General features: G+C 37.2%; 1 protein-coding gene across 1 annotated transcript; it reads left to right on the top strand.

Annotated features, from left to right (window-relative positions):
- The first annotated feature begins 5,046 nt into the window (after nt 1–5,046).
- Nucleotides 5,047–10,356, top strand: LOC131427433 (UV radiation resistance-associated gene protein). Its single transcript, XM_058590613.1, has 6 exons — nt 5,047–5,261; nt 5,856–7,259; nt 9,335–9,486; nt 9,545–9,619; nt 9,684–9,992; nt 10,050–10,356. Exons 2-6 carry the CDS (start codon nt 5,859–5,861, stop codon nt 10,204–10,206), a joined length of 2,094 nt encoding a protein of 697 aa, XP_058446596.1. The 5' UTR covers nt 5,047–5,261; nt 5,856–5,858; the 3' UTR covers nt 10,207–10,356.
- The last annotated feature ends 4,912 nt before the right edge of the window (nt 10,357–15,268 follow it).

Below are 15,268 nucleotides of genomic sequence, written 5' to 3' on the forward strand. Positions count from 1 at the left end.
ACTATATGGGGCCGGGTGTCAATTAAAAGTTTCAAAAATAATCGCGTAACCTTTTTGTGTCATAATTTTGAACGTTAATAACTCGGTCATTTGTTGATGGATTGTTATAATTTAACAACCAATCGATTTGGAAACTTTTAACTTAAACATGTATGACGACGTCGTTTCAGTATTTCAATAGCATACTATTGAAAAAATGTTTGGAATCGACCTATGTTTTCATCCACCAATCCCTGTTGTACAAAATGACGTCAACTTCTTGTTCGGCATAGGAGGCTTTGCGTCATGCATAAAAAACACCGCATCGTTATGCGTAGTATGAAGAGAAATCTATAAATATAGGCGGCACAATATTTCTTTGCCTAGTTGATGTTTGACTGTGAATGAAACAAGTAGCTCGTCCAGTGAGCTGATGACAGGATTGTATATGCGTTCACTTGCTGGATTGTCGCTTTTGCATCATGTGTTGGTGAAAGTTCCACCAATCCCTGTTGTACAAAATGACGTCAACTTCTTGTTCGGCATAGGAGGCTTTGCGTCATGCATAAAAAACACCGCATCGTTATGCGTAGTATGAAGAGAAATCTATAAATATAGGCGGCACAATATTTCTTTGCCTAGTTGATGTTTGACTGTGAATGAAACAAGTAGCTCGTCCAGTGAGCTGATGACAGGATTGTATATGCGTTCACTTGCTGGATTGTCGCTTTTGCATCATGTGTTGGTTAAATTTCCTGTTGTCTGCGCAACACCGTGTTCGCTTGAGTATCTTATATATATCCTAGCTATTGAAAAACCGAATCAGAGTGGTTAACGATTTTTTTAAAATATCCCTTCTATTTAGCAAATTTTTGGTCGATTTTGCCATTAAAAATGCCTTACACTTCGCTTCCCGAGGCTGGGTGTCAATTTAAAACATGCAAAACTAATCGCGTAACATTTTCTGTCATAATTTTGAACGCTTATAACTCAGCCATTTGTTGATGGATTTATTTAATTCAACAACAAATCGATTTGGAAACATTTAACTTAAACTTATGAGATAACGTCATTTGAATATTTCAATTGCATACCATTGAAAAATTGGTTTGAATTGAGTATTTTATTTTGGTTCTCTGGTAACTATCAGGCCAATTTAGAATTATCGGCGATAGATTTTTTGGATCTAATGTGCAGCGATTGTGCCTCGATAATTTGTTAATGGATTTTCCTAATTTAAATGATTCCAAAGCTTCAATATTGTAAGCTTCAAAATGTTTTAATTTGGCAACGGATCGGTTTGCATACTTAAATCTCCATTACCATACGAACAAAACGGTGGCGCGCAAATGGATTCAGTATAAAGTTGTGTGATGATGATAATCATAGATATTTCTTTTTCATTGTATGTGACTGAACAAGTTGTTGTCCCACCAGTAATTAAACGCTTCAAATGATTCAGAATTAAATTCTGAAACTTCTAAAGGCGGTCTCCTCGGTTTGGTAGTATAAATGAGTTCCACAGGCTCACATATACAGAACTATTAGATGCAATCACAGACTAACAGACATGACAGTATGCGTAAATTCTTATAAAAATAATTTTTCGTGATGCACTAGTTCCACCTATATTGTACTGCGCGAACTATTTACTATCGGTACACCCCTTGTGTTACGTAAAAGTTTTTTTACTAGTTGGTTTCCCCTCGTTTGTCAACACCGATCAGCTGCTTACAGGGATGCCTGATTTCATCAAAATTTTTGAAAATGAATCGTCACAATAAATTATTGGATTAGGTTGATAATATATTTAACTTTTTCGCGATGTTGGAAGGTAACCATTTATTTGACTCAACGTTGTTCATCTAGACTATTTTTTATTGTGTTGGTAGTTTTCACCCGAAATTAAGTGGCGGCAGACCAGAAGCAAGTAAATATTGTAACAAAACGGGTTCGATTTTGTATTGGGTTGGAGGATGAGAAGTAGGCATAATTCTGTATATAGTTTTGGCAATATGTATTAAATCTGTATCCTGCATGAAATTCGCATGGACGTATACAAATCAATACATTACAGGTAATTCTGCATGAATGGCAACTCTGTTGGTAAATGAAAAAAATAAACACAGTATAGATGACAGACAGGCTGTTTTTGATAGGGTAACGTGGCGCCATCATGACACATGTGAGTACTGTCCCAAATAAAGGAATATTCGAAATGACCGTTAAAATGATTGAAGAATCTAATTTGAGTGTCCTGTCTGTTAGTCTGTGATGCAATATCATATAGTATCAAAGATAAGCTCAAGGTAAGTTTACTTGCGATTTTACATGTATCGTTTGAATAGGAACCCTCGTAGAATTTGGTTAACGGTCAGTTTCAGTTCAATTATTATTTGCTTCAAAACAATAAGTGTCTGATGGCTACACACGTTGTAACTATGACAATGTTCATTCATGTGTTAATAACATCAAGTTACAATATGAACAAAATTTCGGAATTTTGTTGCGTATCCATTCCGTATATTCCTTATATGCCAAAGCGAAAATCAATGTAAGTAACTAAATATTTTATGCGGACTGTTTCACATGTTTCCTTACTCGTATTGTTGCCATATTATTTACCGACACTTTCCGAAGATTATCGACGATTTTGAAGAAGGATTAATAAAATTGGACTATTACTGAGTTTACTGGTAGAACATTTTTCGTTAAAATAAATAAAATCTTCTCTTGGATCGATTAACTGTTTATAACATTAATAAGTTTGTACGTTTCTCTAAAATTATTATCATACAATAAAATAGTTTCATTTGTTCAGGTTTAAATCTTTAGGTTGTTTGTATCTAAAATTGAGCTTTCAAGTAACTTTGAATTCATCATAATTGACTTCTAGTTAGGCGACGTTATTCAAAACTTAACAAAGTAAAAATTTGTGGAAAGGAATCAAAATTGAATAGAATCAATTATCAAGAAAGAATCTAATTGTCAATTTTATCATTTGCTAACAATCTAAGCGCTTAAACTAGAGCAAGTTTGTAATTAGTCAATTGAATAAGTTTTTAGTTTAGTGTATCATCATCTTTATTTTTGTATTAATTATGAAGACCCTAGAAACGTTCCATTTTTAATGTTATTGTGCTCGGTCGTGTCTTGAATACAACCCTCTAATTTTTTTACTAGTTGGTTTCCCCTCGTTTGTCAACACCGATCAGCTACTTGCAGGAATGCCTGATTTCATCATAATATTTGAAAATGAATCATCACAATAAATTATTGGATTACGTTGATAATATATTTAACTTTTTAGCGATGTTGGAAGGTAACCATTTATTTTTCTCAACGTTGCTCATCTAGATTTTTTTTGTGTGTTGGTAATTTTCATCCGAAATTAAGTGGCGGTAGACCAGAAGCAAGTAACTATTGTAACAAAACGAGTTCGATTTTGTATTGCGTTGGAGGATGAGAAGTAGCACAATTATGTGTATAGTTTTGGCAATATGTATTAAATCTGTATCCTGCATGAAATTCGCATGGACGTATACGAATCAATACATTACAGGTAATTCTTTATAAATAGCAACTCTGTTGGTAAATGAAAAAAATAAACACAGTCTAGATGACAGACAGGATGTTTTTGATAGGGTAACGTGGCGACATCATGACATATGCGTGTACTGTCCCAACTAAAGGAATATTCGAAATGACCGTTAAAATGATTGATGAATCTAATTTGAGTGTCCTGTCTGTTAGCAGACCCTGTCAGCTTGGAGCGAAATCAATCTTCAGTTCAGCAACGCCATCGCACGGCGTCACATTCAACATATCATGTCAATTGTATGGGTGCGCAGCCCTGCTATTTTGGCGCGCACGAATTTGACATTTCTCTCTCCTACTTCTATGTATGAGATTCGATGCGGACTCACCTGCGGGCGACATGCTCGCATGTTGCCAATGATTTGTTCGGGAAATGTGAGAGCTGGATATCTTGTTAATATGATGTCTTTGCTGTTAGTCTGTGCTATACATTCTATTGAGGTTTCTATGCCCGGTGAAAAATGAACGGCGCCCTATTGAAAAATGGGTGGCCAACACGTTTCCTGATGAAAACAAAGCAATATGTAAAAGCGTAAAGTAACAACAACATTAATTGTAAGCAATTCATATGGAAGGACACTACGTCAAGTTCACGGAACATTTTAACGTCGGATACGTGAGCAATATTCGGCTAAAAAAATTAATAAAAATAATCTGGGCGTCGACGGAAGTTGATTGATCGTCTGAATCGTGTTTAATGCATGCGTTTCCTGATGAAAACAAACTAATCTCATTTGCATTTGTGGTTGTAAGTGAGCTGTCAGAGAGCCTAATTTTAAAAAGCATGTTCACAATTAATTGAATAGTGTATAACAATACATTAAAATATTTTTCAATGGTCAAAGCAAAATTGTGGAAGGTTTTGTAACAGGAAATCGTATTGTTTTTCTACAATATTTTTTATTCGGGATTACTTAGTAATAATTAATAAAGATATAAATAATTCTCGTGTAAGGGCCGCTTTTGGCTCAGTGCAATCTCCTTGTTTTCGGCGAGTGTACAACATATAATCCACAACAGCAACAACATATTCTGATTAGAGTGACTATAATCAGAGTGGCGACAGCTGTTCGTTTGGAATGACAGCTACCAGTTCCAAACGAGCAAACGAACTGTCAATTCAATGTAAAGCTAATGGAATGTTTTTAATTGTTGCCAGCATTACGGATGAGATGTCGACACTCTGGTTATAGGCACTCTAATTCTGATATATGTCAGTGTGATACAGAGATGCCAGGTCGGCAGATTTTTCGGAAATGATGTATTTAGTTTATGTAGATATTTTAGATCAATTTGTTCACGAACATTTGTCAAAATTTATACTTTTAAATCTTCCACGGCCTTTTTTTGCTACTAATTCAATAACTTGCATCATACTCTATAAAGTACTTGAAGTTTGCAGACTTGTTTTCTAATTCGTAGACTCTTTGAATCCTGCCGAGAATATTTGAAATTTTCACCTGGCATCTCTGTTGTGATAATCACGTCAGAAAAAAATTATTTTCATTGAAAGTGTTGTGCATTTTGTTTTTGTATTACAGCTTTCACAAAAATCGTATTCGCTTATACATTGGGTTCTTTTCAATATTTTACAATACAATCAAAGGGATCATCTAGGAGATTTTACGATACACACCGTAGGACATCCAGTAGCATCATAAATATATTTGCCTGCAGAAAATGAGGTAGCAAACATAAGTTGCGACAAGTAGCTGCAGTAGTTAGTTTTCTCATTATTGAACTTTTTCTATCGAGTATCTTTCACATCTTCCTTAAATATGTTGCTGCAGCACTTGTTAATCGAAGAAAGAGTTAGAAAATAAACGCAATCGAATGTATTCGTAATCTAATTAAAGTGAAATCGAACAGTGGAAAACAGTAACTAATACATATTGAAAGTACATGAATCTTACGCCTATTGCGATTGTACAGCTTTGTTTAAATGCTGATAAGAAAACATACAGCTGTTGTGCCCTCACTGCTTTCTTCAAAAGAATAATGTAGACATTCGACTCGTTCATCTCAGTTGATGCAATTAAATATACAAAAATACTATTACAGTTAATGATTCAGCGTATCAAATGCTCCTTAGTAATTAAACACTGTTATGTTATTTTCGATGAATTCCAAAATTTACAATAATGGATTCAATTGTTACAAGTAGAATGAAATAGAAATTTATGCGATAGTATCATTGTTTTAGGCTTTTAGAGAATTATGTTGCTCTGCTCGAATGTTACTTTATGATTACATCTAACTAAATATATTTTCATCTCTAGAAAATGTTTGACCGACCAAGGTGTCGTGATTGGACCCCTTTATCGACGCAGCAGTTACGTTTGCGCACATTAATCCAGATTTCTGGACACAACATAGTATGTAGCTATCCGAAATGCTCTATCTATTTTACGCTACACACGACCACAATGTCGGCACCGTTTTACACCAGCGAAAAATTGGACATACATAGCAATGTTCTATGGCCGGAGATTCATTGTCCAATGGTAATTAAATCCTCACTTCGATGCGTTTGCGTGCGTGTTTGGCAGCATAGGTTTACTGAACAAGTCGCAAACGCTAGTGTAGTAGCAGAAGGAAACGACACAAGTTCTAGTAACGAAGAGGACAAACAACTTTTCTTATGGGGAGTCTACTTTTCCGGTCTGGTTCCACTGACGAGGAGAAGCGAAAAGCGCTTGAAAGAAAACACATTGGTGTTTCAATTACATGGTGGTTTTTTTACGTCTGCTGAACATATCTTGGATAGTGAGGAACAAGAACCAGTGGCAGCGAAAACACCAACTACAAAGTTAGGATTTCTCGGAAAACCCGATATGCTCTGTGATAATAGAAATAGTTCTCCGTCAACAAGCTGGTATGCTTCGAACAATTTGCTGAACGTAGAAGGTAATAAAAATATGTCCAAAGCTGGAGCAGGAAGCTCATCTCCGACCTCGTCTGGGCGATGGACAATGTTGTCTAGATCACCAGAAAAAAATACGCATGCATCTCCTGCTCGAACAGTCGTTAGTCCAACCTTAACAACAGAAGCTGAAAGCAACCTAAAAATTCGATATATTTTTATGGAGTTTCTCAAAACCGAAATTCGACCTAGCTACGATACGAAAAGGTTACTCGCGGTACAGGAGCGGCAGCGACGCATAAAGTATGAGAGTGAGAGTGCGAAGGAAATCACTGACCGCATTTGCATGAAGAGCGCCTACTGCCTTAACTTGGACTTGTTCACCGACAAGCAATTAGTTTACCGGTCTTCCGTATCGTCCCAACAGAATCGAGGAGGTATGGGCAAACAACTTAGTCGGTTGCTTTACCAGGAACGCGAACCATTGAAACCTGAGGTACTGTTGAAAGCTCAAGAATTGCGGAGGCAGATCGAGCTGGCTCGATTTCGCTCTAGAATTCTGCTACAGGAAAAGGATCGCATCAAAGGTCGCATTAGAAAACTCCAGCTGAAGCTAGGCACAATGACCGATAACAACATCGATCGTGAATCGACATTGATGGCCAGCTATCGGAACTATGGAAAGGAAAAAGAATGTCTATACCAGCAGAAACTGGCATATGCAAACGAAAAGGAGACCTACAGGGATCTGAAAACAAAAGTGCTGGGTGCGAGACATCGTCTGCTACGGTCACTGAACGAGATTTATCGCATAAATAAGGTTAGTTTGACAAGTCTATCACTTAGTATCACCCCAAACGCATCACTAGAACACGCGAACAAACGAACACAAATAAATCAGCCTAAGAGCACAGCATACTAATAAACATAACGATACACAACATTTCTGACCAAAATAGGTTTGTTGGACCGTTTTTTTTATTCCGGTAATAAGGTTTTAACCTTATGGCCATTTGTCTCGGGTTAGACAAAATGTCTGATCCTGTTTGCGTGCGGGGTTTTTAATCGAATCCAGATTAATTCTACGTACCGATTGTAATCTACGTTAGTAATGTGCATGTGAACTGCATTGGGTCAGTTTTAGGGGGGTGTAAGCGATAATTGAAATCAAAAAAAGTGTTTTTTTATTTTTTACGGAGAAACAGCTTGAGCAAATTCATTCAAACTTTTTTACATTATATAGCATCATTTAAAGAATATTTAGTTGAATTTCCATATATTAATATTGAAAAATAAGGCGGTAACAGACCATTCCCCAAAATTTCTTTTGAGAATCACGTTGCGTAAAAACGTAGACATTTAATACCAAGAAATTATGTTTCATGTTTGAAAAGAATTGGTTCAGTAGATTTTGCAGGATCGTGCTCACGGACTTCGAAAAATTTAAACGCGTTTAATTTTTTTTTCTCAAAACGTCAACTAGGAAATTTAGGCACACACATAACCATCATACAGCCGTCCATGTCCAAGTCCAAGTTAAACTACAATAAAATAAAAGAAAAAACGATTTTTCGAAACTGTCTAATTTTCCGTTTTCCAAACCTTTGCATGGGTTTCCCCCAAAAGAGATGACAGTTTCGTTTACATAAGCTCACTGGTTTCAAATGAATTTCGCTCTTCAATGCATTTAATAAAAGCCCCCGGCCAAAGAACCAGTACCGAGCCGATACTCTGTGTGGTTCGTCAATATTGTAGAGAAGGTAGCTGTGCACATCAACAAGTGAACCTTGCATGGATTTTTTTGCGCCGTTCACCTCGCACGAGAGGCAATGATTTGTCATTTAGAAACGACTCTGTTTGTGTACAGCATCTTTCATCACCAATTGAACGATCCTCTTCAGGACATGCAAAATTCTCTAGGAACTGTTTTCGCAAAATATTTCGCATAGACACAAATTCGTTTATATGGAACAGAAAAAAAACTACTGCCCAACAAATTTTTAGCAGTGATGTGGACAATAGTTGAATAGTCTCCCGCCAACAGTTCGAAAATTCCCATATGGCTGCCTCTTGTTTATTGTGAAGCGCATGTTGAGTCCGCATTTAAATGCGCACATGCAAGTACGTGAGAAAAATGTTAAACCCGCGCGCACGAAAGTAGCCGCACTACACACTAGAGATGGTCGGGTATGCAATTTCTTAAGTTCCGAACTCGTCCCTTAAAAATAAAAAATCTGCTTGTACCCAACTCAAATACGAGAATGATTTTTTCCCAAACCCAAATCCGAAGCGAGTCCGATAAAAAATATAAATCTACCTAAACCCGACAAAATTTTGTTTTCTGGCCCGAGTTTGTCAAGTTCGTTTTCGGTTCGGTAATTTTTTCTGAATGTAAATATTCAAATCCTACTCGTACCCGTTTAAAAATTAAGAATCGTCATTCGCGAACTCCCTTTTTTTAACCCGACCCGTACCCATCGCATTCGGGTACGGTTTCGGTTTTGGGTGCATAAACCAGAAACCCGCCCATGTCCACTGAACATGCAGACATTTGAAAAATACGTTGAATCAGTACCGTGTGATGGCGTTGCTAAACTGAAATCTGATTTCGCTCTAATATGAGCGAAAAATAGTAAATTGAAGTGGACACAAAGCTTTTTAATAAATGCCCATGAATTATTATTAAATTTCTTTCCGATTCGAAAAAAGTTTTATGATTACCTTTCATTTCATCAGTACTGACATAAGAACTCTATAGTACATTCAAAATATATAATAGAAAATATGTTTACCACAAGTAATCATGATTGCTTTAATTTTTTTATGTTAATAAACATTAAATTGTTCCCCACAAACAATTAAAAATATGTTGTTTTTATTAATTTCATTTTCCAGCATAGTAATGGTATTTGTACAATCAACGACGTTCCTCTACCGAATGCTGAATCGTATACGGATTCAACTCCTGCGCTAGCACTTAGTGTTGCACTAGGATACGTGGCCCATGCTGTGCTGATGTGTTCATCAACGCTAAATATTCCACTTAGGTAAATAGGTTCAGTGCTTTTTTTACAAAAAGCTTCACTAAAAAATTAACCATTGCAGAAACCCAATCAAGTATGAGGGATCACGATCAAAAATGATCGATTGTGTCAAGGTGCTACCAACGGCAGATCGAGAGTAATTCAAATTGCTGTGTTTAACTTAATGTTAGTCTACAACGATGTTACTTTTTACTTCTCAGATTTCCCCTCTACTGTCGTTCGGGGCCACCAACTAACGCACTCATGTACGCGGTGTACTTACTCAACCAAAACATTTCCCAGTTGAAGTACTGTCTATACTTGAGCCGTGATGATCCTCGGGCAACATTGAATAACCTGAATGACATTCTCAATGTACCGTCGATCAATGTATTGAGCCGGGACATCGAGGAACCTTTTCAGACTGTACGGACTTCCGTGTCCGGTTCATCGTCAGTAGAGCTGGATGTACCGATCTCTTTCAATCAGCTCGGCGTTACGAGCCTGAAGGAAAGCAAATCATCTTCCAGGTAGTTATTCAAAGTGTAAAGCAGTAGAATGAGTTACTAAATTAGTAAATCTTACAGGATATCACGGTCCGTTGACAACTATGGTGATTCGGATAAAAACGGAGAAAGCAAGAACGGCAAATTTGCTTCGGACCCTATTTTAACCCAAGGACAATTGAAAGTGACTGGTTTTGAAAAAATAAAAACTTTTGAAAAAAAAACAACATCCAATTGAGTTATAGAATGTATAATTAGTAGAGTTTTCAGAACGTATTAACAAACAATTTGTCGAATAATTCAATTAGAGTCTTATTAACTCATGTAGAAGTAATTGATGCAACGGAGCGCTGAAATATAAATAGCTAAAACATCTACTACAAACATATTTCATTCTCGAAATTAATCTGCTATTCTACAAAGATAACATTATTTCATTATTTCTCACGATCCGTAACCTCCAGAGGTTAAACAACACCAATAACACCGCAATTTAGTATATTCTCGCTTTTATTTACAGTATGCATGATAAAGTTTGTACCATCGTACAAACAAGGTTCCCGTGCATACAATGTTTTGACAGTTTTGCCATAGCACATTGGCAGCGTATTAGTGATTTGCATCACTTGAAAGCGCATAGTTTTTTTTAAATCATCATACCGGATACAAATCGAACAATCGAACATGTTAAACATAATCACGAATCAGAACAAATTGGCTGAAATGGTACGTTCCCCTTTTTTTTTATTCAATAATATAATATAATATTAAGGCACACTGCTTAAGCTCTAAGATGCCAAGGGTATTTACTAATCTTAATTATCGTCTAACTTAAAACTAGAATAGTATCATTATGTAATGTAGTATCGGGGTCGCGGATTCTCGAGAATCCAGCTTTCAGCTGGCGATCGGTAGTGGCCGGTGAATTGAATTTAGGATGAGATGATTCCAGATGGCGATGGTAATTTTCTATGTTGGCCGCATTCTTCGGTCCGTGAGGGTCCGCGGTAAACACCCCCAGGCTACGAAGGCCCGGCGGGTGGCCCGCATGCTGGTCATTGACTGGAGCGGTCTTCCGGTGATGGTGATGTTACGGAAGAGAATGAAAAAAAAGTAAATATTGTGGGAAACGGGGTAAAAAGGGGTGTGGGAACAAAATGTTTGAAGTACGTTCCCCTTGATATTTTGAGATTTGTGCTTTTAAAATAATAATTTTATAACATTTTTGACTATATTTTTGACACAAACTTTGCTAGATCCTATCATCTCCAGATCAATTCAGGCAATTCGTAGCTTTCAAACGAACCCAAGCTTGTAGAACTCAGGCAGAAGAAAGTGCGGTCATCATCATCGCCCACGGAAGATCGCTCCAGTCGATGACCGACATGTGGGTCACCCACCGGGTCTTCGTAACCTGGATGTGTTTTCCGCGGATCCACGGAAACAAAATAAACGTCATCTAGACAATCCCCATGTAAGATCCATACCCACAGCTCCTGCGACCAACAACTGGAGACTAGATCTCCCATAGTTGCGGTGATCAGCATACGACAACGTGAACCAAATACAACAATGTTAAAATTCAAAAAATTATCCTGATCTTAAGTACTGTTAAAAAATGACTTCAGCTTCATCGAGCTAAAGCAGTGTGCCTTATTAAATATATGGTTAAATCAAAAATCGGCTCATCAGTACTCAAAGCAGTTCAAGTTGAACTGCCATCTCCACGTATCAGTTCAATTTAAACCGCTAAGTAGACAGTATTAAATTGAACTGCTATTTGGAGATGGCAGTCAGGGCCGGTGAAACATGTAAAACTCAGGTGGGTAATTTTTCATACCGGGGGAAACGACCCACTATTTTAAAGTACACTAAAACCGCAATTTACGCGAACTTAATTTACGCGATTTTTTTCACGCGTTTTATTTGAAACAACGCGATTTTTTATTTAATTTACGCGATGATTGCGTAAAAAAAGGTTTTTGAATAATGATGAAAATTTCAATTTAAATACATATACAAAAAACATGCTTCAGAGAATTGAATATTGTGAAATGTACATTAATGAATTGTTTAATTTCAAATAATCTAAATAAGAGCGTGGGCATCCAAGAATTATCTGGAAAATAAATATTTTATATAATCGCTCTTATATAACTATTGAGTGCGGTATGTATTCGTAGTACTATTTACAGAAAATTTATGATAAGATCTGTAGAAGAACTTGCTCATTTAAAACCTCCTCGGAAAGGCCTCAAGGTCTACCAACGTAACCGATGATCTATCCGAAAACTTCCTGGAGTTTAGGCCTTGAGATCTACCTGTGTAACAAAGTGTATTATCAAACTTATCGTTCTCGGTCTGCTGAATGCTCGAATAGATCTTAAGATCTGTTTTCACTGAAGTTCTTGGACGGCTGGGAACCTGCTTGGAACAGCTATAAATAGACAAGTAAGCAATGTGTAGCTCTAAAAGTGTGAACTACAAGCAAAAAAGACATTCGTCGTTGTAGTTCTTGCTGTAAAACAGTGTAGTCCCTAAGGACAATACTCCAAGTAGTTCTTGGACCTTGGCCATCAAGCGCTAAAGCATCGAAATTTGAAAAACCTTTTTTTACGCGAAAAATTTGAAATAACGCGATGCTTCATTTGATTTACGCGAAATTTAATTCACGCACCCCGGCTCTGCGCGTAAATTACGGTGCCAGTGTATTCCTTTATTGTAACGGAAATTATATTTATCCCGTAAAAGTGCAAGGTCTTTTTTTTCTTACTATTTTGTTTCTATAAAACATTGCATGTAACGTTGGACTACCCAGCTAGTTTCAAAATCAATGCCAACATTTGTTTTCAATACAAAGGCAGCAGTGTTTTGTGATCTGTTTTAACTTATTCGTGTTTGCAAAATTTCGAAATTATTTCTTGGAAAATTTTGGTTCCAGGTCATCCAGCATTTTCTTGAATACAAAGAAACAACCTATCTTCTATCAAAATGTGGCGTGAGTCGAACGGCGCATAAATCAAATCCATGAACAGTCCAGCCGCTGATGTGCATAACGCATTGATCAATAAGTCCCGGGACTGACCCAGAGATGACGTTTGTGATGTCGAACTAATCTCATTTTTCGAAAGTACCAACTTTCAGAGAATATGTGTCAAATTTTCACATCAATAGCATCACAAACACTGAATATAAGTGACGTTACATATAAGCGATGTTACAAATTCATTTATGAAAAATGGAAATAACGAAACCCGTGTATTGATAAAACATTGCTTTTTAAAGGGAAAAATCAGCGCAAGCCAAGCACTAGCTTGAGAAGTATTTCCCTCACTCGGATACATTAAAAATAAAGATTTGTGGAGTTCCGATTTTGAGCGTGGCCAAATGAAACAGTCCATTCAGTAAAAACCATTCAAGCGAAGAGGTTGTGTTTCGATTGTACTGGCTCGTGAGTTAACGGCTGCTACCGAGACAATTCTAAGCTTCAGGTAGTTAAACTGCCCATAGCAAACGCAATATTCGGGGCGTTTCCCGACTGGAAAGCTAGCAACGAAGGCCATCCCGTTCATACGCACAGAGGTGTAGAGACACAGAGGTGCGAGAGCATAGAAGTGACGAGTCACAGAGGTGCCATCGCATAAAGGTGCGAAGACGAAGGGGTGCAAAGGCACAGAGGTGCTAAAGCAACCCAGTGCTGATCTACCAGGTACCAGAATTTGTACGCTGCGTAGGATCAAAAGAGACGGCATATATCGCGAGGTGCTACACTGCAAGCATCGCATTTGATCGCCACCAAGAGCAAAAGCACTGTACCTGGGGTCAGGTACAGCAAGTGCAGTGGTGTTCACAACGACGGCAGAGCAACTGAGATAGCAGTAAACGACAGAAGACTGCCAATTGGAAACAGCAAAAGACTGCCAATTGGAAATCGTTGGAAGAGCTTCACGTCGTTCTACACGATAAAGGAACAGAGACATCAGCTACAAGGTAGATTTAATTTAATTTATTTTTTATTTCTTATATCTGAAATTTTACTAAACATAAGTTTTTATTTTGGTATTATTAATTTACAAAAAAAATTTAATGTAATGGATGATCTCATGGAAGATCATCCGAATCCGATTCCGGATACTAGTAAAAGTTTAAATACTCCGAGGGCTAAACATTATCCACAGGGTACCACTGGGCCATGGATAGTCTATCTTCGAAAAAAAGAAAAGATTTTAAACTTGATGCAAATTACAAAGGATTTGACATCACATTTCTCTGAAGTTAAAGAAATCTGTAAGGTTAATAGAGATAAAATTCGAGTTGTAGTTAACGACTTGAAACAGGCAAACGATATTGTAACCTGTAAATTATTTGCTATTGAATATCGAGTTTACATTCCATCGAAGGAGGTAGAAATTGACGGTGTTGTGACTGAAGCAAGTCTGACAGCAGATGATTTACTTAAAAATGGAGTTGGCCGTTTTAAAAACTCCATGCTTGAGGGAGTTAAGATACTCGAGTGCAAACAATTGTACTCAGCATCTATTGTCGATGGAAAAAAGTCTTATCGTCCCTCAGATTCGTTTCGCGTAACATTTGCCGGATCTGCATTGCCTAGCCATGTCTATATCGATAAAATTCGTCTTCCTGTTCGGCTTTTCGTACCGCATGTTATGAATTGCACGAACTGTAAAAAATTCGGACATACAGCTACTTACTGTAGTAATAAGTCCAAATGTATCAAATGTCAAGGGCCTCATAAGGATAATCTTTGCGATAAAGATGTTGAAAAATGTGTTTATTGTGGGGAAAGCCCTCATGATGATCTTTCAGTGTGCGCTGCATTTAAGCTGCGTAAAGACAAAATGAAGCTTTCTTTAAAAGCACGGTCTAAGCGCACATATGCAGAAATGCTCAAAACGGTCATACATGTCTCCCCTTTGGAAACCGAAAACGGTTTTTCAAATCTTGCGGAGCCAGAGGAATCTGACTCTGACGGAAATAGTGAAGATACCTCGTTTGTCACTCCTCAAGGGTCTGTTAAGAGGAGATTAACAAACCACAAAATACCAAAAAAGACACCTAAAATTATACCTTCAAAAAAAGATCCCCGTGTTAAAGCTAAAAAGCCAAATTTAAAACCAAAAACTGTGCCTCCTGGTTTGTCAAATTCACAAACCAATCCAGGAACTAGCTCAAGAAAAGACAATAATCCAGTGGGCTCCATTTCACATTCACCAACAGGATTACTGAAATTTTCGGAAATTGTAGAATGGATTTTCGCTGCATTCAATATTTCTGAACCT

This window comes from Malaya genurostris, chromosome 2, assembly GCF_030247185.1.
Source record: "Malaya genurostris strain Urasoe2022 chromosome 2, Malgen_1.1, whole genome shotgun sequence".
Classification (NCBI taxonomy): Eukaryota; Metazoa; Arthropoda; class Insecta; order Diptera; family Culicidae; genus Malaya; species Malaya genurostris.

What these genes read in the sequence shown, in the direction of transcription:
- LOC131427433 (XM_058590613.1), top strand. Translation starts at nt 5,859, where the DNA reads ATGTTTGACCGACCAAGGTGTCGTGATTGGACCCCTTTATCGACGCAG. An exon ending in ACGCTAAATATTCCACTTAG is followed by an intron (nt 9,487 to 9,544) that starts GTAAATAGGTTC and finishes TAACCATTGCAG; the next exon opens with AAACCCAATCAAGTATGAGG. An exon ending in GAAAGCAAATCATCTTCCAG is followed by an intron (nt 9,993 to 10,049) that starts GTAGTTATTCAA and finishes TAAATCTTACAG; the next exon opens with GATATCACGGTCCGTTGACA.